The sequence below is a fragment of the Passer montanus genome, unplaced genomic scaffold (assembly GCF_014805655.1).
Source record: "Passer montanus isolate IOZ18808 unplaced genomic scaffold, ASM1480565v1 scaffold228, whole genome shotgun sequence".
NCBI classification, from domain to species: Eukaryota; Metazoa; Chordata; class Aves; order Passeriformes; family Passeridae; genus Passer; species Passer montanus.
This window is the reverse complement of record NW_024366904.1, coordinates 29,621-52,092: the sequence shown is the minus strand read 5'-3', so window position 1 is coordinate 52,092 and position 22,472 is coordinate 29,621. Positions and strand designations below refer to the sequence as shown.

The window sequence follows — 22,472 nt, the reverse complement described above, 5'->3', positions numbered from 1 at the left end:
ATCACTCTGGAAATTAAATTTTTTAATTTCTTTGATCCCTTTAGTATTTCTAAGCTGTTCTTTCTCAAAAATACACATTTTGTTTTTACAACTATAAGATAGGAAACTCAATTTTTAAGTGCCTTGTGAACTTACCAAAGTAAATAAATAGTGAGTGAGACTGAAAACTATTTTACTAAGTAGAGATGCAGTAAATAACTAAATAATTTTGGCCTTGCTGCATTTGTTCTTTACACTCAGAGGAGTAAAATCGATTTTCCTAATGATCAAGAGTGACTGTAATAAAATTACAGTGAAACAGAGTCGTGTTCAGCAGTCTTCCAGTGTGTTATGTTGTCATCATTGTTACCCAGTGACATTTAGTGCACACTGTTTATTTGCTAAGTAGAATTATGCCATTCTTCACTTCCTCATAAGGGATGAGAGTGGGAAATAAAAGGCAGGTTTTTCCCGTTTCCCTAAGGGATGATTTTCCCTGATGTGTACCGACATGAGGGTAAAAAAAGGAGCCTTTTTTCCCCCTTTTTTTCATTTTTAGTGGTAGTTTCTGGCTGTTTTGAGCCCCGTGGCTCTGTGCAGCATGGGACCCATTGTCTTCCCCATCCCGCCGTGCCCGCATCACCCTCGGACACTCTGCTGTCATAAAGCATCCTCTGTGCACAGATCAAGGCAGTATAATTGAGCCTGGTGTTATTGTATGCCACTGGTCTACATAATCTCAGATAATGCACTTTGGTAGCTCTTGGCAACCACTGGCTTGTTAATAGTGACCATTATACACTGAGCACCGCTGACACCCACTGAGGCTGTGAAAAATGTCTTTCCTGCAGCAGGGTGCACCGAGTGCAGCTATGTGTGGTGTGGCAGATAACCCTCTGAGGTGCTCTGCCTGTGTTCTCACAGACTCAGAGACCCAAACTCTCAAGTTTGGGAACACCCAGGAAAAGCAGCAGCTGGAAGAAGTGGTCTTGTTTCTGGGAAAAGAAAAAATAATTGAAATGCAGTGATGTCATACTGCTCTTGTGCACCAGCATCCCTCAAAATCAAACCTCTCTCTTTAATTTGCTTAAATGGGTTAATGAAAAGTTTGAACCAGACTGCTGAGAAACAAGTCAGCACTGCCTCTCACATGTGGATGGAGGCAGGAGAACAACACTGTCTAGGCAGGCAGAAAGTGAAAAAGGAGTGATGTAAGCAACCTTTCTGAGAATACATTTGTTTTAGGTCAGTACTGATGATCACTGTGCAGTTAGGGCTTTGAGGTGGCCTGTGTACTGTCTGTCAGTATCTGCATTTTTAAAGTCAGGTGTTCTTCTGTCGTGCTGGCACAGGTTGGTGCAATCTGTTGGAAACAAACATTTGATTCTTCAGTCTGTTGATTGTCCTGCAGAGAAAAACAGTTCAAGAGTCTGGAGTTCTACCTTTCCTCTAATTAGAGAGTTGGTTTTTAGATATGGGCAGCTTTGCAAGGCACATGCTGGGGGTGTTGAGGAGTCACCTCTTAGTCTGATCTGTCAGCAAACCATGTAATTATTTCTCAGGATTTTTACAAGCAGTAGGTTCTGGCGTTCAAAGTTAAAAGATTTTATTTTTTTCCTTGTCACATGTAAAACTGTTTTGCTTTTTTTAGGATTCTGGCAGCCATTGAACCTGTGGCATATTTTGCTGGAAATACTTACAAAGCAAGACATGCTTGTGGTTGGATCCAGTCCACTTTTCCCTTAGTGGAGGGTTCATTCAGTAGAGTCATTACAATAAAACTTGATTGTTAATGCAAAGTGCTGCAGACACAATACGGTCTGAGTTCCACGGTGGTGCCTGCTGGCATTTAACATGCACAGTGCTTCTTAAAAAAGCAGGGAAATTATATTTAATGCTGCTGCGTTGTGAAGAAAAATGACAATCAAACAAACAAAAGAACCCAGCAAACAAACTGTGACTGGATGATTGTAATGGGTGGTGTGTATTAGGATCTGTATGCAGAGATTCATGTTGTGGGCCACTTTACAATGAATTTTTTACTGAAACAGGTTAAACAAAGCACTGACTGACCAGCATCCTTAACGCTGTGGCAGCTAAGCATTTTGGAATGCTCACATGGCTGTGTTTGGAAACCCTTTGTGTGCACTACATTTTTCCGTTCACTACGAGGCTGAGCAGTAATCAGCTCACCACTAATTAGAAATCATTCCGTGTCCTGCACCCCATTATTATACACAAGTTATATCAGACACAAAGAATGCTCAGAGGGGGAAAGGTTCCTGCAATACCTTCTGTCGTGCATTTCCCAAACATAAAATCTGAAACCAAAAACCTTCTGGTGTTTTGAAACAGCCATTATGGAGGAGGCAAAAGCCATTTATGTGCCTCTCACCAAAACTGGAATACGAGGGAAATTCATTCACTCCTCTGGGGAAGGCAGGAACAGAGATGCAGGTTTATCTTGCTGTACTTTCCTGATGTTAGTGATGCTTTGATAAACAGGTTGTGTGAGCTGTGTTTCAAAGTTCAGCAAGGCTTGACCTAACTGTGCACAAGAGCTCTTCACAGATGTTTTGTTTCTTTGTGGTTGCAGGTATTCACTGTGACAGTGTGTGTGCTGAGGGACAGTGGGGCCCAAATTGCTCCCTGCCTTGTTACTGCAAAAATGGAGCATCCTGCTCTCCAGATGATGGGATCTGTGAGTGTGCACCAGGATACAGAGGCACCACTTGCCAGAGAAGTAAGGATAACATAAATGTTTTAAAAACCTCTGTTCCTTCCTCAGTTGCTTGGAAAACATATCATACAACATCCTAATGCTTTGCTAATTGTAATCTGAAAGGCTAGGAAACACTCCTTGATTGGACATTTTGTCAAAATACATGAATATTCAGGAAAAAAAGTGTCACCTGAAAGGAACAAAAGTTTTCACCTAGTAGTGCTCTTCTTGTTATGGCACAGCTTTCCTTTTATTCACTGTCTGTCCTGTGGCACTGCTGTGAGGATGACTTTCCAAGACATGTCACAGGGGATTCCATTCTAAAGCATTTCCAAACGTGATTGATGAGTGTTAAGTTTTTTATACAGGTAAATAAAACATACTTGAGTTGCAGAAACTAAAAGCCTTCCCATTGTCTGCTAAGGACCATTACCTTAGTTAATATCTGGGGCTTTAACACTTATTTTGTAAGAAAAGTCAGTGGGATCAGGCCCCACAGTAAGCAGAGAATGTCAAATGTACCCATGGCTCCTTTTGAAGAACTTCTCTGAAGGGAAAATACAAATTGAATGAAGAGAGATACAGATGAACTAAGAAAAATCATGCCAGAATCAGGGAGGTAAATAATAAGTCTGCCCTCCCAAGATTTGTCACATTTTGCCAGCAGTCCAGCTGTCTTCACTTCGAATCACTGAAGCTGTGAGGGAAAGGTGTTCAGGGGAGAGAAATGTGACTTGTCTGGAACTGCAGGGGAGCCCAGTTTCCAGAGTAGGTCTCCCAGAAACAGGATCCAGGAGCAGGTGGGTTAGGGACAAGCAAAGATGCTCCTGGCTCTTCCAAAAGAGGCTTAAAAGGCACGGGATGACCTGAAATGGTCACTGTCAGGGAGGAGGAGAACCAGAGGAAGGTGAAGTTCTGTCAGTCCAGGAATGGAAACATTTCCAGCTGAAGGCTGTGAGATGGCAGTGGTAAATCCCACATCAGTGTGGCATTAGTATTCCTTGAGCATTTCTGACTGTGAGCACTAATTATTCTCACTATCTGATCTCTAAGGGCCCTGCAGTCAATCAGTGCATCCAAAGTGTAACACTGCCATGTAAAAATGTTCCCTGGTGTTTTGGAACTGTGCCTATAACCTGGACAAGGGGCTCCCAGTCCAGTGCCCCTCTGAGGCACGGTCTGCAGGCTGGGAAGACAAAGGTCATAGGAATAATTTGGATCCTGGTCAGAAACTGCCTTTTCAGTAAACAGGAAGACCTTTTGGCACTGTTTCACTTGGAGAAGTTAATCTCTCTGGAGAGATCCTGGCCATATAACTTGTATCAAGTGTGTAATTAAAAGACTGAATCTTGAATGAAATTGAAATATTGAAAAGATTCCAAGGTAGTTTAGTCACTGCTAATTGCAGCTGTTCAGGTATTTCTCTTGATCTCTTACTTAATATTCTAATTTATCAGGAAATAAATGCCAAAAGGGATTAGATCAACAAAGAAGGAGAAGCAGCCTTTTTTCCTCCCCTCTTTTTCTTTTTCTTCTTGAGAAACTTGTGCTTTTAGCATCACAATTAACTGCACAACTCTGTATTTCTGGTCTCAGGTTCTCTGAAAGTTAGAGTAACTGTGTACCATGTAAAAGAAAGGTTGATAGGAAAACATCTGTGCTTTTTATCCAGTGAAGTTGTGGCTGTTGGAATTCCAAGTTAGAAAACACATCAGGAATCAAGGTCTAAGATGACCTTACTCATCTAGAGATAAAACTATTCTCGCTGTTACTTCAGATGTGCTTCAAAAGATGTCCTTGTTTAGCCAAATAAAAGTACGTATGCATTCCAAACATCATCCAAGTTCAGGGTGGCTTGACATGTAGTGGAATGTCAGCAAGGTCGTGGTGAACCAGAACACACCAAATCCTCGAGGAGAGGGAGCAGATCTCCTTTTGGGCATGCAAATCACTGAGCTGCACAAAAAAAAAACCAGCATCCACCTCTGGGGCTGGAAAGCAGGGAAAGTTCCCAGCCAGGAGCAGGGGTGGCTGGTGGCAGGACAGCAGCAGTGACACTTTGTCCCCTCTGGTTCCAGTCTGCTCGCCGGGGTTCTACGGCCACCGCTGCAGCCAGACCTGCCCCCAGTGCGTGCACAGCAGTGGCCCCTGCCACCACATCACTGGCCTGTGTGACTGCCTGCCTGGATTCACAGGAGCCCTCTGCAACGAAGGTACAGCTGGCCACAGTGTCCCCGTGGGATGATTCCCATTCCAGCACCTGGGGGCTGCAAAACCAAAGATGCTTTCTGTCGCGGAATGTTCAGTTCATAAATCAGAAGTCTTTGGTTGTTTCATCCTTCAGTGTGAAACCTTCTGTATTCTCAACTCTGCATTATTTGTGTAGTGAATATGGATATTGTGCTCACTGTGATTTACAATACCTCACTTTACCCTTATACTAAGCAGTACATCTCTCAATCTAAGTTGGTTGTTTTCTCCTGAAATGAAGAAAATGAAATCTTGTTCTGATCACTAAGGAGTTCTAACTCTGACAATGTCTTCTCAGTATGTCCCAGTGGCAGATTTGGGAAGAACTGTGCTGGAATTTGCACCTGCACCAATAATGGGACTTGTAATCCCATTGACAGATCCTGTCAGTGCTACCCTGGATGGATTGGTAGTGACTGCTCTCAGCGTAAGTACCAGGGTTTTTTTCACCTTTAATTTTAGAAGAAATAAGCAGGGTGCAGCTACTTAAAAAACCTTTTTATTTTTGGTAAAGAAACACTGTCTAAAGTCAGAAATTAGGACTTGTTGGTAAATAATGGAGAGATAAATAATCCTAAACTTCTCTGGCCAGGCCAAGAACAAAGCTGAAATATTCTCAGACATAGGTTAGTGCTCTGGCTGCACAACCATCCTTGTTCTCACTAAACATTTGAACACTTTGTTAAGAAATTTTTCACTATGCCTTTTTTTTTAGGTGCTTGTAACTCTCTGGGGGGTTTTCCTCTTTCTTCCTTTTGTAAGTGTTTTCACAGATAGACATTTTTAGTGTCATTCTGTCTCACTCAATGAGTATTGTCTTCCTGTGCTGAACTCACTGGACTCTTCATTACTGCCTTAAAAAAGGAGAAGGGAAGGTCCTAATTTTACTATTTTTTGTCAAGTTACTTTATTAAATAGTCCATATGCCTGGATGGGTCTATGTGATTTACTAATTAGAGGAAAGAATTGTTTTAAGGAAAACTCTCACAAGAAGTATATCCAGTCCCATAAAGTGCTAAAATCCACACAGTCTGAAACACACACACTCCAAAATTTCACTTTTGGGACTAAAAGAAGCTGCACCATACCCTGAAATGTCAGACATTGTGCTGGGGTTCCAGGGAAGTGCATTTTTTAATAACATGGCTCATTGCTTTACATCATTTACGGTTTCACTGGCCCAGGTGAACAGGCTCTGCACAAGTGCAGGGTAACATCTGGTCAGTTTGGGAAGAGAACCCAAAAAACAACTTTCCTGGCTAAATTCTGTGAAGTGATTAGCATGCACAGCCCACTGTGATACCAAAATAAATCTTGGGCCCATTCCTGTGCAAGCCAGTGGCTACAAAGGTCCCTGTTTTTATGGTAAAATAAGTAGGTAGTTGGGAGAGTAGCAGAATAGGGGTATTTAGGAGGAGGAGGGACTTATTGCATCAATATCAAGAAAATGGTGCCAGCAATATGAATGGAAGTGTTTATTGAGGCTGTGCTCACAGACCATAACAGAGGAAGTTTATTTGCTTTGTATAAAGGCCTTTCGTTCACATGGAAAATAATGATTCCATTAATTTCTTTCAGAACCAGCGACATTTTAAACTTCTAACCTTTTGCCTGTATGTGATTTACATTCCTTCCTAGCTGACCACTAATTTCAAACACAAAACAATAACAAAAAAATAATTACAAGGCACAACTGAAGTGAAAGTAATAAAAAACCAAACTTACTGTTTTGGGTTTTTTTTAATTCATCATAATATAATTTTTAATGAACTGAAATTTGGGGAAAAAGGTGATACTTTGGAAAAGTACAGCCCACTTTTATGCATGAATCATTATGCAAATGTTTAAAGGATTCAAGAGTTTTTTGGTCTCAGGCAAGCAGATCAGTACAAAACAATAAAGAGTTACCCTTTTAAATTTACACAGGAATAAAACCAAAGCTTCAGTGTCTGACCTCTTGTTTCTCTCCTATGAGACACGGACACTTCCATAAAACTATTTTTAAAGTACTAAAGAATTATTTATTTTTTAAAATACTAACTACTACTTAAAGCACTGCTTTCTTTACTAAAGGAAAAAACTCCTCAAGATGAGAATCCTACTCAACAGAAAGGGTCTATTCTTAGAGTACCCTCTTCATTTACTGATATTCTACCATGAAGAAAATCATCTTTTGCTGTCTCTGAATAGTAATTAGCATTTTGGAACCACTTTGCAGTTCTAGTGGCAGCACATAGCATCACATTCATCCATCATGACATTTCCAAAGCAGGCAGTAAATTCTGTCTCATAATGAGTCGACGTGATTGTGCACAAAATAATCTCCATTCTGTGGATAATTACTTGGTGTTTAGAAATATTATATTGATTATTGGACCCACGGAAGCAACTAAGTTAACCAGATTAAGGTACAGACCTGATTATCTTCACCACGTTTAGGCAAATACATGAAATTTAGCAGTGGAAGCACAAGAAGCAGGGTCAGTATTGGATCTAAAGCTCTAGGCTATATAGGAGTTTCCACCTTCTCTGCTTTCCTTCACTTTTTGAGGTTTAAGAGCTCTATCCCCCTGACTGTTTGCAAAGTAAAAAATAAGTGAATAAAAGAAACCTAATGGCTTTCTCTGTGAGAAAGCTGCTGTGAATGTCCTATTTACTGAGTATCAAATACGCATTTTTCACCCATTTAATATTTTTACCTGAACTAAAATGATGCTTTATCTGAAATAAATGAATAAATCTATGGCTGTTTGCTCAGAACAGAGCAGCCCAGAACATGAACTCGGGAGGAAAACAGCGCACAGCAAACAAAGCAGTGCTCATGTGTGAATGGGAGCAGCTCTATTCATGTGCATCAAGGAACCTTTGTCATCTGAGGTTAATTAATTGCTCTGGGTTGTTGCAGCTTGCCCACCTTCCCACTGGGGACCAAACTGCATCCACACGTGCAACTGCCACAATGGAGCTTTCTGCAGTGCCTACGATGGGGAGTGCAAGTGCACCCCGGGCTGGACTGGCCTTTACTGCACACAGAGTAAGTGGATTTTGTGTTCATCCTTAGTCTGAGTACCAGTGACACAGCTGTCCTCCAGAACAGCCTGAACCTGATAAAGAAGCTCTGTTTATTTAGAACCTTGGACTGCAACATCATAATTCCTTCTCGAATTTTCTTCATCTAATAATGCATGAATACTGATTTTTTTTTTTTTGCCTAAGAGCTTTTGTTAAAGTAAAATCGCTCTGCAGTGACTGGGTATAGATATGTGTCATTCATTACATGCAGGCTAGGAGTTCATACAAAGTTTGAGAAATAAGCATTTGTTAGAAATAAATATGGGTAAAGCTGACCTCTTACCTTTTTTGTATTACAATTTCATTTTGGTTTACCTTCAGGTTGCCTCACTGACTGTGATCCTGGCCACAGCCCCTGTATTCGACCTCACAAAAAACAAGACTTCTGACTGTGTTTTGCATTCAGTGTTCAAATACATGTTTTTCATGAAATCAGAACTTTGCTGTTTCAAATGAGTAATGTCATAGTGGCAGGAAATAACAGATACATTACAGGACCATATGGATGCAGTTCTGGGAGACATTCACTATGCTGGTTCAGCTGTCAGCTATCAGGGGTTTTCTGCTTCCTGCTGGTGAATAATGATCTCTTTGCAGTGGTGTGTCTTCTTCATACTGAAATGGTTTCTTTGTGAGTAGCTCAGGTACAATATGTTGTTGTTTTGGCTTTTTTAATGCTTCAGTACAAACCACGAAGCAAATACGTCCAGAGAGTCACTGACTGATGGGCAGACTCCCAAAAAACCCTCAAATCTCTTTGGAAGCCCATTTCTTCAAGGAGCTGTCTTTTCAGAACCTCTGCTGCCAGCACCATTTCCCAAACTCATGTTTGCCTGATTTGTGTTTTAAACCCACTCCACTCGAGGCAAGTCTCAGTCCCTTGAGCTGACAGAACTCTCCATTTCAGGAGCTGCAGGAGCAACCCTCAGTAACACACCGAACCAGAATGTTTCCCTTCCACTCCCAGAACAGCTGTTTCACCCCCTCTCTCTGCTTATTCAGGAGCTGCAGGAGCAACCCTCAGTAACACACCAAACCAGAATGTTTCCCTTCAATCCCAGAGTAGCTGTTTCACCCCTCTCCCCCCTCCCTCTGCTTGTGTTGCAGGGTGTCCCCTGGGGTTTTTTGGGAAGGACTGTGCCTTGATCTGCCAGTGCCAGAACGGAGCCGACTGCGACCACATCAGCGGGCAGTGCACGTGCCGGACGGGCTTCATGGGGCGGCACTGCGAGCACAGTGAGCACACCCCTCCCTCTGCCCTGGGACACGGCCTCTGGCCTCCAGGGCCCCTTCTGACGGGCACAGAGCTGGCCACAGGCTTTTCCAGCAGTTTAGAACCCACCAGAATTAAGCTGTCACAATTGTGGTTTCCGTTTCTTTGCACTGCGTTTAAGTCGCTTTGGGCGTAACGCTGGAGGAACACACAATTACTCCATCATGTAAAAGCAACAAAATGAATCCAAGGAATTGTCATTGGCATCCTGTGAAAGCAACGAGATGTGTCCATTAGTGTAAAGCACAGTGACAGCTAATAGTTGGAAAACTGGAGATAAGAGCTAACACATCAGTGCTGGTGGATGAAATTAACCTTCGCAGTGCGGTTTTACAGATGGTTTGTAAAAGCGTCATAGGTGGCGTTTTGTGTTCCTGTTCTCACACACTTGTGTGGTTTTCTCCTCAGGAAGATCAGGGATAACACCACTGACATCATTGGTGGTGTAATGTTGTACAGCATTAAAAGAATAATCAGGCTTGTGAGCGCAGGACTGTTTGTCCAACCTTTGCTGACTTCACGGGGCTCTGCTCCCAAATTTGTGCATTCAAATGACATCTATGTTTTTCCTCAAAACATCACTAATGTTCAGGAAAAGATAACTTATTAAGATAATCTCTTTAGGTCAACACATCACTTTGAATAATTTGGCAAATCTAACTCTGTTACGGATTTTGTATTTTATCCTACGAGTTGATAATAATGATTTGGCAGCGTTAATCTACATGTTTTGGTATTCATTCTAATTCAGATCTTGAAAGGCAAAAATATATTATGACATGATGGGTTCTGCCTACCCATTTACCTCAGTATTTATTATCTTGTTTTATTGAGTGTAATCAAGAGAAGGAGGAGGTACATAAACATGAAGTTTTTCACTTGAGTTGAGTTTTGTCAAGACCATTCTCTGGCACCCATTGTGTTACTTTATTTTTTAAATTATTCCAAATTAGGAATGCAGGAAAGATGAGTTAGATAATTGTAAAAAGACAAAAGGAAGTAAATACAGTTGCAGAACTCTCAAGAAATTTCAGAAAAAGTGAAGAAACACTACACTTGTTAAAACCATCAGGGCTACTGTAATGTGTCAGGCCACACAAGAGGGGGCAGTATAAAAGAAATTATTTTTATCAGTATAGGGTAATTCCCTACCAGGATACATTCCTGAGGTAGGAGACACTTTGATCAGTAATTAAGTATTACATTCAAGTAATACAAATAATAAAGTACAACTTCCCCAGTTACTTTATTCTCCATAATTTAGCATTTTTCTCCTGGTAGTTTCTCAGTGTACACAGTACAGTATCAGAGCACGCTATGGGCAGCAGTTTTATTTCTCTGTAAATGTGTTGTGCATTTTAGACTCACTGTTAGGACCCTTTCCTTTTGCTGTTTTACACCAGCACACCTGCCACACCACAGGACACCACCATACAGGTGGAGACCTGTATGGTAATGAGATTTTTCAGGCACTGGGATCTGAGTCTTCTGGCTCTTTATTCACACCTCTCCCATTTCTTCACTGCCTTCTAATGTCTAAAAAATTACCTTTGTTTGATTCCTTGCTGCACTGCCTTGGTGGCATTGCAGGTGAAGGAAGAATACACATCTGAGCACAGTTTCTCCCTCTCTCCTGCACTCCGAGGAGGATGCTCCTCTTAGGAGCATTTCCAGGAGAGATCCGATGCTGATGAGACATTGCCACCTGCTGCCCACGGACAGGAACGTGTGGGGCTGCCCTCCCGTGGTGCTGCAGACCTTTAATGAGATTTTTCTTGCTTTTTGTCCTCCTCAGAGTGTCCCCAGGGCACTTACGGGTATGGATGCCGCCAGATCTGCGACTGCCTCAACAACTCCACCTGTGACCACATCACAGGGACCTGCTACTGCAGCCCAGGCTGGAAGGGGGCCAGGTGTGATCAAGGTAAAGCCCAGACACAATCAAATTTAAAGTCATCTTTTCACAGGGAAACTGGCTTCACCTATTGAACACCATCTCTGTGTCATTCATTAAATGAATCTGACAGGTGTTTGGTTTTTTGGTTTTTTTTTTAAGTAGCCCATTATGTTAATTCAAGTAAGTTTTGGAGGCTTTAAATTAGATTAGTGATAATTAACTGGAGCGAAGTTAGTGGAGTGTAGATTTGCATTAAATTACAGGGCAGTGCTGCTCAAAGGTGCTGATGGAGCATGGGCTTTACCTGCCTCCATTATTTTACTCAAATAATCTTCTTACTTTTTCAAATTCATGAAAACATCTCTTCTCTGTGAAATTTCTGAGTGTTTTTCCTTTCTGTGAAGATTCTAAGTGTTCTTCCTTAAATTTAGGACTGGTTTCTGGCAGAGTTCTATTCTGCCCTTACTAAATACAATTAGATTTAGAGGTAAAATTTTGTCTCCTGCTCCTGACACGTGACCCCTCTGGGTTTATGCCACTTATTTTGATTTCTTCTTCTATCCCAGCTGGTGTAATTATAGTGGGAAACCTGAACAGCCTGAGCCGTACCAGCACTGCCCTCCCTGCTGACTCCTACCAGATAGGAGCCATAGCTGGCATCATCATTCTTGTCCTGGTTGTGCTCTTCCTGCTGGTGCTGTTCATCATTTACAGGCAGAAGCAGAAAGGGAAGGAGACACACATGCCCACCGTGACCTACACCCCTGCTATGAGGGTCATCAATGCAGATTACACCATTTCAGGTATGTGAGGATTAGAATACTTTTTTTTCTCCCTCCATCTCTCTGCTTTTTGCTCAGATCTGCCCCTAACGGGGCTTGAATTCACATATTTCTGCTTTTTGATACCATGAAGGTGGCACGCCCTGGCAAAATGTCTTAAATACAAAGAAAAGTGACCATACTTCACTTTCCTGTGCAACATTTTGCACCCTCCGACTTTTTTTCTGCATTAAATGGACATTTCTATCCTCTGTGACTGCTTTTATATCCAGTTGGAATGTGGCAAAAGCTGGTTTCCACAAGGGGCTTTAAATTCAATACCAGCATCTTGGATAGAGGAAGAGTGTAGGAAATGAGGATTTCATGCTATCTGTAGCAAGATTCTGCAGAGAAACAGACAGCAAAAGGTTTGAAAGTGACTAAGGGAAGGAGCAATGAAACAAACAAGAGTTTTTGTCAAGGAAAGCAGCAGCTGAAGAAGGCGCCAGGAAGACTTCTCAGAGTTAAGAAAAAGCAAATCAGCAAAGATTCTGGTGTTCTTGAAGCACCAGAAAATGTTGGTGCAGATTTAATGGTGTAAGTGACTGCAATGATGACTAGAAAGTTAAAAAAGAGAGCAAGTGACCACAGCAGTGAGGGGAGTTAAGGTAGCAGGTTACATTTGTGAATGCTTTTTTCTAAAAAGCACATGACTTTGTCACTTACTGCCCTGTATCTCTCATTTCTTGAAATGATTAAAAGATACTTAGTTTTTTTGTTGGTTGGGTTGTTTTTTTTTAGGAAACTCTGGGTAAGGTTTGGAAATCAGTGTAGCACTCTGAAAAATGTATCTTAAGAAAGAAATTCCGTGTCACTTTCCATTGTTCATTTTCCTTTCTTTTTCTCTCCAGAAACCATCCCTCATACCAATGGTGGAAATGTCAACAGCCACTATTTCTCTAACCCCAGTTACCATACTCTGACTCAGTGCTCCAGCCCACCTCATGTCACCAACATGGAGAGACTGACCTTGGCAAAGGTAAAACAGAAAAACTTCTCTGACAGTCTTTAGTTTATTTTACATTTTTCCCTAATCTCTCCTATTTGGCTTATTTTTGCTTTTCCTGATAACCACCTGGAAATTCAGCACCTTCCCTGCAATTTCAGTTTTATTACCTCCCTTTCTTCTGAAACAGGCAAAAACCAGCCAGCTGTTTGTGAACCTGAAAAATATGGAGCCTGGGAAACGAAGTGCTGTCATGGACTACACAGGAACACTGCCAGCAGACTGGAAACACGGTGGCTACCTCAATGAGCTTGGTAGGGAAAAAAGAAAGAAAGGAGGAGAATGGGAATGTTATTCACTGTATGTGGGATGCATCCCTTGAGGCAGGAAGAGATAAAGAAGTGACCCCGTGTGAGGAATGGTGGAACAGTTTCTGATGCCCAGTGCAGACATGATGTGTAAAATACCTCATTTTTATTAAAAGACTTGCTTATTGATCAGTTTCATAGAACAATGGGGTTTTTACAGCAAGGGTCTGCTTGGACAAAATTACAAATTCTTATCAAGTAAATGAAAGGTTGCATATATTATTTTTTTTTAATCACCACAGAATGCAATCAGTGCCTTAAACAGTATTTTTTCATTACCTGAGCCACTTCAGATGTAAATAGCAGACCTTCCCAGCTATGCCTCCTGTTTGCTAAAACAGCATTGTCTCTAAGAAGAGAAATTCCCAAGAAATGGTGAGAGTTGCTGTGTCCTGCTTTATGCTGCCTTTTCTCCCTTTTCCACTCTCATGCATTCCAAAAAGGCTGGATTGCACTGCCCAGTGAAAGTCTTTAAAAGGACTTTCAGTGGCAGTGCAATTCAGAAAATTTAATTACCTTCATTTCTGGTACTTACATGTATCACACCCTGGGATTCAGAACAACAGTATGCAGCACTGTTTTGTTTTTTCCCCTGCTCTTCCCCAACCTTGGTCAAACCACAATTCAGGCTCAGATCTGTTGAGTTTGGTTTGGGATTTGTTTTTTTTTTTGGTGGTCTTTTTTTTTTTCAGGAAAATATTTCAGTCAAAGTGCTCAATATTCAGCTTTATATTTTCTTTGAACTTGCACTAAATGCTCCTGAGAGACACTTGCTGTGGTTAACCCCAGGCAGGAGATCTTGAGCAGCAGGGAGGCTCCAGAGGACTGGATGAATGCTGATATTGTGTCTGTTTGCTAGAAAATAAAAGAGGATTGCTTTGGTAACTCGAGGCTGGTGACCTGAGAATTGAACATGAAAACAACAGCACAGCTGACATGAGATCTAATAAATAAAGGTGGGGTAGGAATAAAATTAATTATGTTTAGGTCTCCTTAAAATAATACCACTTCCCTCTTGAAAACTACTCATTTTGTTTAGATAATGCACAGATAAAATCATTTTAGGCTTTTATAATGCTTCTGGCACAGTAGCACAATACAGCCTAATTAAAAATGAGCTCTCCACAATATCAATAAAAGCTATTTGAATAGATCAGTAACCAGGAGCGTGCCAGGTCTCTGAAGGCAGCTGTTGTGCTCTGCTGTTTGCTTTTATTGAGAGAAATCAGCGAGTAACAGGTAATTGCAGAGCTGCAGATTCAGGTGCAAGGTGTTCAGGCCACTGGGGCTGGAACAGGGTGACCCTGATTTGGGAGTGATTAAATTTGGAAGCAGAGAAATGAGAATTGGAGCAAGCTCTGCACACCCTGAAATTGGATGGGATGCCTTTCTGGTAGGTGCTTTTCTGTCTTATCCAGACCAAAAAAACCCCAAAAACAAAAAACAAAACAAACAAAACAAACAAAAAAAACCACCAAAAAACACCCAAAGCTTTAGTCTAGGATTATTCAAGAGTGAGTAACTGGCATTATGTGAGGTGAAACTTGATAATTTCATAGTCCCTTACGACCCACCTCCCCTGTTCCTGTTGGAAAATGTGCAAGCAAATAGTACAAGTGTTTCTGTACCTCCATCCTGGGCAATTCCACAGTCCTTGTGAGAGAATTATTCAGCTGGTGCAGAAATGAGTCCCAAGGCAATTCTTAAACATTTACAAGCTGTTGTCTAATCACACTTGTTTTCTTTGATTTTAAATCTACTCTATTTTTTTTTGTTATGTTGTCATTTTCTCCTCAGGTGCTTTTGGACTTGATAGGGGATATGTGGGCAAGTCCCTGAAAGGTGAGGTTGTTTTCTGATGTATTTAGATGAAACTACATAAAAATGTCTTTTATTCTTCCTAATTACCTTTAGTTTCTAAGTGAAGAGAATATAAAAAAACAATTCTGGAACTACATTTTTCCTAGACACTGAATCAATGCATGATTGGTTTGTTTGCTGGTGTGGGGTTTCTATCTTTTTTTAAGGGAGATTGTTGGATTTTTTTTTAAAAAAAACAACAAAACCACAAACCCGTATGTGTCACATGAATCAAATGGCTTTTGCCATTCTTGAGTCACAGCACAGCTCAATTCTAGACTGCAGAACACATGCTGCCTCTGCTGAAAGGCTTTAAAAGGCAATTCCAACTGCAGCTGGCGTGGTCTGCATGACCACAAACCTTCACCACATCCACTGCAGGCACTTGGAAAGGATATCAAAATACAGAGACAAAGACAGGAATGAAAAGCTTCTGAAATTCAAGGTAGTGATCAGGGCATTTTGATCTTCTGAGTTATCCAGTTTTCTCACAAGACTACAATTGTGCCACCCTGCTGTGTGTCAGTGTTTGTGGTCCCTGATCAGGGCATGCCAAGGGTGCCTGGACATCCAAGCAGTGGAAAAGGTGTAGCAAAGTCTGTAAGAATGATGAGTTGAACACACTGACAGACAGCAGCTGGTCTGTCCCCTTGTCTGTAACAGGAAACTGACACAGTGATTTATCACACCCGGATTTTCCTGCCCTGGGGTCACACCTGCAGCTCCAGGCTGGGGCAGAGGGGCTGGGAAGCTGGAAAAGGCCCTGGGGGTGCTGTGAGAGCAGCTGGACAGAGCCCAGGGGTGCCCAGGTGGGCAAGAGGCCGGTGGCCAGTCCCAGCCATGGGGTGGCAGAAGAAGCAGGGCAGATCCTGTCCCTGTGCTGAGGCCACACCTCAAATCCTGGGGGCAGCTCTGGGCCTCTCACAAGAAGACAAAACATTGAGACATTGCATATCAGGAAAAATCCCTTCCTAAAAGGGTTGTCAGGCATTGGCACAGGCTTCCCAGGGAAGTGGTGGAGTCACCATCCCCAGGGAGATTTAAAAGATGTGAAGATTTGGCACTTGGGAATGTGGTTAAGGGATGGATTTGGCAGTGTTACATAAATGGTTGCACTCAATGACCTGAAAGGTCTTTTATAAGCTAAACAATTCTCCACTTCTATGGTTACAGAAAGCCCAGTTCAAATGAATTACAAAATCATGAGCACCCATCCACTGACCAAGGTCAGTCTCATGTTGGATATGGAGTCAGGAATGAGCTAAAGAAGTCTCATGTTAAATAACACATTATATCACAAAGCAACACAGAGAACAAAGTAACACAAACACCACAAAATCACTTCCCAGCACAAGCAAACACATCTCTGAAAGCAGTTATTCATCCTTCAGTTAAATCCTGACATCACAAGCCACCTGATGTTTCCTTGCCAGTTCTCCTGCATGTGCCTTACAGAAACTTAGAAGAAGCTGATTATTCTTTTTTGTGTACTCAGATACTCGAACTTTGCACCACCCAAGCCATCCCTAGAAATAAACCACGCTGCCATTTGCCCAGACACTGCTCTTGGGAACAGTCTCAGATCAGTTATTTTAAGTGTCCTGAGTTCTACACCTGAAGGGGAAGAAAGGGTTCTGAAGTGCTTGTTAAAAACTGATTCTGCAGTTTATCTCTCTATAATGCTAGGCACCATTTTAACCAGAATTGATGATGCTTAGATTTTTCAACAGTAAAAAAAAAACAGGTGGCAAGATGAACTCCATTAAAGAGCATAGCAGCTGAGATGCTTTTAGTGATTGTTGTAAATAATTTTGAAGTGCTACAACTAGTTCCCATTTTAAATATTCACTTCTGAGTGACTTTTTAGAACTCAGCATGAAACAAAACCCCTTTTTTTTTTTTTTTTTTTTTTTTTTTGGTAGCAGTCTCCATAGCAGGCACCATGCTTGAGTAACGTTTTTCTTTTTGCAGATCTGGTGAAGAACTCGGAGTACAATTTAAGCAATTGCTCACTGAGCAGCTCTGAGAACCCCTATGCTACTATCAAAGACCCACCAGCCCTGGTGCCAAAGAGCTCAGAATGTGGCTACGTGGAAATGAAGTCCCCGGCACGTCGCGACTCCCCCTACGCCGAGATCGCCGGCTCTGCCACAGCCAGCAAGAACGTGTACGAAGTTGGTAGGTGCAAAATCCACCTCTGGGTGCTGGGGGTTAGGGACAAAGGGCACAGGGCTTTTTTATCCTTTGATTCAGTTTCATCAAAACACTTGAAAACCGCTGGGGAAACAAAATTTCGTTCAGACAAAATTTCACTCAAAACAAAAAACGCGTTCGGATTCTGCGTTCTGCTCAAAAGCTGTAACAACAGAGTTTTTACTAATTCGGTGTAATTCACACAAACAGGGTTTGAAGTACCTTCAGCTCTGTTCTGTCACCTACAGCTACCTCTGAACTGCCCCGGTGTGAAAGCCTTCCTTTAACCAACAGCATAAGTTTAGCATTGACTGCAATGTTCAGCCCTAGGTCAGACTGAATGCAGCTGGAGTTATGAATGGGAGGGTTGAAGTTCTGTTTCCTTCTCTTGAGGAGAATAAAATGGCATCTTCAACCACAGACCTACTATTCCACTAATATGGGCCCTACCTAGTTACCATATTTCTTTAGTTACAGAAAACCTTGGGGTCCTGTGGAGTGGTAGCTATCCTGATCATCTCTGGGCTGTAATAAATTGTGTCCAGTGTCCCAGGATATATTTTCCCTTTTCTGCATGCAATTAGAGGTCACTGAAGTCCATCAACTGACCCATTCTGCTCCAGTTCAGGTTGTTGTTTTGTTTGATTTAATTTGCTGAAATTAAAGACACATAAAGAAGAGATGCTGTCTTGTTTTTGTCAGTGAAGACACTCATGGCAGGGCCCTGCTGCAAGTGTGAAGCAAAAACACCAACCCGTGTTTCTACAGCTGCATTTCAGGACTCAGCACGATGAGGAATCTTCCTACTGGAGCAGAAACTGAAATAAAGTACCAGTGTTTTCCCGTTTTCCCTGGAGCTGAGTGCTTGCTCTCTCTCCTCACAGAGCCCACGGTGAGCGTTGTCCAGGGCGCGTTCGGCAGCGGCGGCGGGCGCCTCGGCCAGGATCCCTACGACCTCCCAAAAAACAGCCACATTCCCTGCCACTACGACCTGCTTCCCGTCAGGGAGAGCCCCACGCCCTCCACAGAGGGGGTCAGCAGCAAATGACCCCGCAGGGAGCTGATGCCTGCAGCCCTGGGACTCTGAAGGGGCAGAGTGGCACAGTCGTGCTCCCTCCTCTCTCGTTTACCATCTCTCTTGGCTCCTGATCTGTCCTGCAGATATTTGCTGTACCTTAAGCAGAATCTCAGCACGAGGTCTGTATTGCATACACAAGTGACAGATGGACAAATGCCACACTCTGGGGATCCTGATTCTTCTTCTTTTTTTTTTTCATGGCAGTAAATTTTATAGAAACAGGTATGCAACGCATTTATACTGTAATATACTGGCTTAAAAAGTAATAGTTTGCAGATTAGTCTTGGTAACATCACATTTTAGCAACTTCAAAATGTAGGCTTCATGTCTGTCATGTTCCAGAGTAGTAATACTCCCAGGACAGTGCAATTTACCAAATACCACTTTGTACAGGTGATCTGATTCACCAGTTACTCACTAGTAGAAGGAAAACTGCCTTGCCAAATTTTACCTTCCATTCTTATCTTTAGTCAAGACATATTACAAGAAACAAGATCTGATGGGGATAAGGAAGCACAGTGTTGCAGTTGTTTGGGAAATCCACCATCAGGCTTTGCTGTCCATTGCAGGTGGTGGATGTAGTTGGCTTGAACAGGTCTGGAGATAAAATAATTGCATACATCAGTATTTACATGATGCTTCAAGACCTCTTAGTACTGTAGACCCAGCACCAGAATTCAGCAAGTATTTTGCTACAGTTCAGCTTCATACGTTGCAGTTCTGACCACTATTTCTGCCACACACGAACTAATAATCCACAACATATCAGTTATTACTTCAAAAAAGATGTAAATTGAATCAGTTTATTTTTGTCACCACGGACTGATTACGTAAGGAGTGGACAAAGGTGATGACTTCTGTAAATCTTAACTGCAAGGAAGGGTTTACATTTTATATAAAGGTAGTAATAATGACTGTAATATAGGATAAAGATAGTCAAGTGTTCTGACTTTTTTTTCTTTGAAATAACTAAGCAAACTCTGTGCATACTTGCTAAAAAGGCACCTTTTCTTTTTTTATAGTTGATGTAGGGAAACACATGCTTAAGCTGGTCTTTTGCATTGCTAATAATGTGACACATGTACCCCCCCTCACCTTCATTAACTTCTCTCTCCATTTTTACGCTGTGTGTCTGTGTTTTTAGTGAACTAGCTTGTAACTGAAAAAAATATTCTAGTGTGTGTGTGTGTGTGTGTGTCCATTTCTTTTGCATTTTTGCCAACTGGCCTTTTGTTTGTCAGGTTCAAGGGACCTCTGGGCAGAGCAAGAGGATGAAAGTAAGAATTCACAGTGATGTCTATCAGGGGTGATTTAAAAAATACCTAACAGTTCAGATTAATTCATTAATTCAGGGGAAGAAAATCAAGGGTTTTTTGTTGAGAATGACAAGAAGAACGCAGAAGTAAAGTAAAAAACAGTTCCTCCTTAAACTTTAGCTTATTCTGTTGATCATGTGGATGCAGACCATCTTCCCAAAACAGCCCCTTTTTCCCAAAAGAGGCTTTCAGTCCTTCCAAAATAGTCTATTATGAGCTGCACGATGCAGTGGAAATTAAATTCACCAGGAGATTTCCCCCAAACACATCAAGCTGAAGATAACATGGTTGTTATGGACTAGATATCCTCTTTCACTGGAAAGATAATTTTAGGAAGCTAAGAGTGAGGTGCCAGCGTTTGATGTGACCTGGCAGTGCCTCTGTAGCACCTGGTCCTGAGGGCTGGTGTGTCACTGATGGATGGGGAGAAGGATCCTGGCTGTTTGGCAGTTCCCTGGGCATTTCTGGTACATCCTTGGAATAAAGAATTCCCTTACCTCTGGATTTGGAAAGTACAGATATTAGCTGGGAGATTTCTAAGCCTCCTTGCCATTTAATCCCTGTCTAAGATGAAGTATTGACTGGGTTTGTATGCATCTAGATAAAATGTAGAGCTACTGGTATATACAATTTTTTTGTATTGTGTGAAGCAGACTTTAAAATAAAACCTTTCTTCTCTAAAGCCATGAATAGAAAATGCTGCATTTAACAACTGGGAGCTCGTTAAAGCTTCTCTCTTTTTGAAGACCACTAGGTAAATTATCTTCATCATATAAACCATTCTTTAAACATGGAAAAGGGAAGAGCTGAATAAATGTTGGGAGGGTTTTAAAATTCCCAGTATGTCACATATCCTCAAGTGAAACATTCAGTCAAATATTCATGAAATATTGTAATTTTGCTTATTGTGTGTGTTTTAAATGTACACATGACTGAGGTCTGCCTGCCTGTGTGTGTCTGAAACCCCAGCTGTGCAGTCAGCAGCAGCAACATCTGAGCTGCATCTGCAGCACAGGCAGGGCAAGCAAGTGGCTTGTGAGTTTACTTCAGAGAATGATTCCTGGTGAGGTGCTCAGAACACTGATTTTCCTGGAGTGCTCTCTGCTGTCAGGCTCAGAGACCCCCAGCTCAGTCCTGGTGACTGCAGGCAGCTCTGCCTGCAGATCCCCCCGTGGGCTTCACACAATTCAGAAACTTCTGAAGGTGCTTCCTGTAGGGTGGAGGAGGCTGAACGGGCCAGGTGATGGAGAAATTTCAGCAAACACTCAGAGAACTGGCCTCCCTTCACCACAGACAGGACTGGGAAGGGATGCCTTGCCTCTCTATATTCACATTACAATAGTGACAAAAAATAGCACTTTTTTTGTAAAGGGAGGTAGCTCTCCCCTAGCAACGTGTCACCATTTTAATAAAAGGCTGCACCGAGTTAATAGCTGACTTCAAAGCAGTGAATATAAACTTTAGGCTTTAAATACTGTAGGCATTATTAATTCAGGCCACTTAGAAGCATAACAAACCCCACAGCTTTCTGCTATGTCCAAGATTTTAATAACAACACACTGTTACACAAAAAAAATCTGTCCTTGTCTTGATCTACCCAGAGAACTTCCATTAACTTTTAATTGGAGATGCACATGCAGATTACAGGAAGGAAGATTTCATTGTGCTCACAATTTCTGCTGAGACAATCTGCAAGTTCATACTGAAGTGAAGTTAGGATAAAATCAAAAGCAAGGAATGTGTTACTCTAAATATGTTGGATTTTCAAATACACTAACAACTTCTTATCCAATATGTGTCCAAATAGTAATTCTTACACCGAAGCTCCAAAGTCCAGACTGAAGATCACAGAGCTAGTTTTGACAAAAAATGCTTTATATTAAAGATTGTATATACAGTATCTGAAATTACTGAAAAAATGAGTGTATGTTTATCAATTACTGTAGAGAAAACCTTGTCATTTGATACACTCTTCCTAGTGCTAGACCACTGAACATAGCTTTTCAGTTTTTTAGCCCACAAGACTTCACTTTGATATGATTGAACTGTATTATATTTTTAAAGAAAACCTATCAAGTATGCCTGACTTTTCTTTTTTTCCTTAGTTGTAACACAAAAGGTGTTTTGTTGTGAAAACATATATATATTTTCCAAAGATGACTGATGTTCATCATTTTCCCTTTCACTATCATATATTTCACTTCACATCCCTGTAGGTTAATACAATAAAAGTTTCTAATGAAAGATGAGAAGTGCTTTGATTTTATTTTTTTTTTTACTATGTTTTTCATTTGCCTGCAGGGGATCTTGATACAGCACAGGAAATGTATTTAATGTCATTTCTGCTCTCATGGTGTAATCCCAGCTGGCAGCTGGGTACCATGTGGGTAGTTACTCACTGCTGCAGAGAGAAGTAGAGGAAACTGAACTCTGTGGATTGAAATAAAAAGTTTAATAACTGGAAGGAAATAAAATACATTTAAAAATAAATAAAGTCAATTTACTAGTACTGATTTTAATACTAAAACAGAAACATTCATCATAGATGTCTAATGTTTGAGATTTAAAAAGCTACAATCCAGTTATGTAAAAGTATAGTTCTACTTCCCAGGCTTTTCTGTGCAAATCTGAGAAACTCATTATTCCTTCAGTGCTGTTGAAATACGGGGCTTAATCCTAAGTAACTGACTTGTTTTT

The 22,472-nt window shown here is 41.4% G+C and overlaps 1 protein-coding gene across 2 annotated transcripts in view; it reads left to right on the top strand.

The window, feature by feature from the left end:
- The window catches only part of MEGF10 (multiple EGF like domains 10), an 86,371-nt gene extending 64,344 nt beyond the window's left edge, over nucleotides 1-22,027 (top strand). For both annotated transcript variants that reach the window (XM_039710253.1, XM_039710252.1), the window contains 12 exons: nucleotides 2,576-2,722; nucleotides 4,780-4,914; nucleotides 5,250-5,378; nucleotides 7,857-7,985; nucleotides 9,131-9,259; nucleotides 11,092-11,220; nucleotides 11,760-11,996; nucleotides 12,866-12,993; nucleotides 13,151-13,274; nucleotides 15,126-15,170; nucleotides 17,160-17,366; nucleotides 18,266-22,027. In XM_039710253.1, coding sequence (XP_039566187.1) covers nucleotides 2,576-2,722; nucleotides 4,780-4,914; nucleotides 5,250-5,378; nucleotides 7,857-7,985; nucleotides 9,131-9,259; nucleotides 11,092-11,220; nucleotides 11,760-11,996; nucleotides 12,866-12,993; nucleotides 13,151-13,274; nucleotides 15,126-15,170; nucleotides 17,160-17,366; nucleotides 18,266-18,429 — 1,703 coding nt within the window. In that variant the 3' untranslated portion in view covers nucleotides 18,430-22,027. The remainder of the gene's footprint in view (nucleotides 1-2,575; nucleotides 2,723-4,779; nucleotides 4,915-5,249; nucleotides 5,379-7,856; nucleotides 7,986-9,130; nucleotides 9,260-11,091; nucleotides 11,221-11,759; nucleotides 11,997-12,865; nucleotides 12,994-13,150; nucleotides 13,275-15,125; nucleotides 15,171-17,159; nucleotides 17,367-18,265) is intronic.
- Nucleotides 22,028-22,472: the final 445 nt, after the last annotated feature.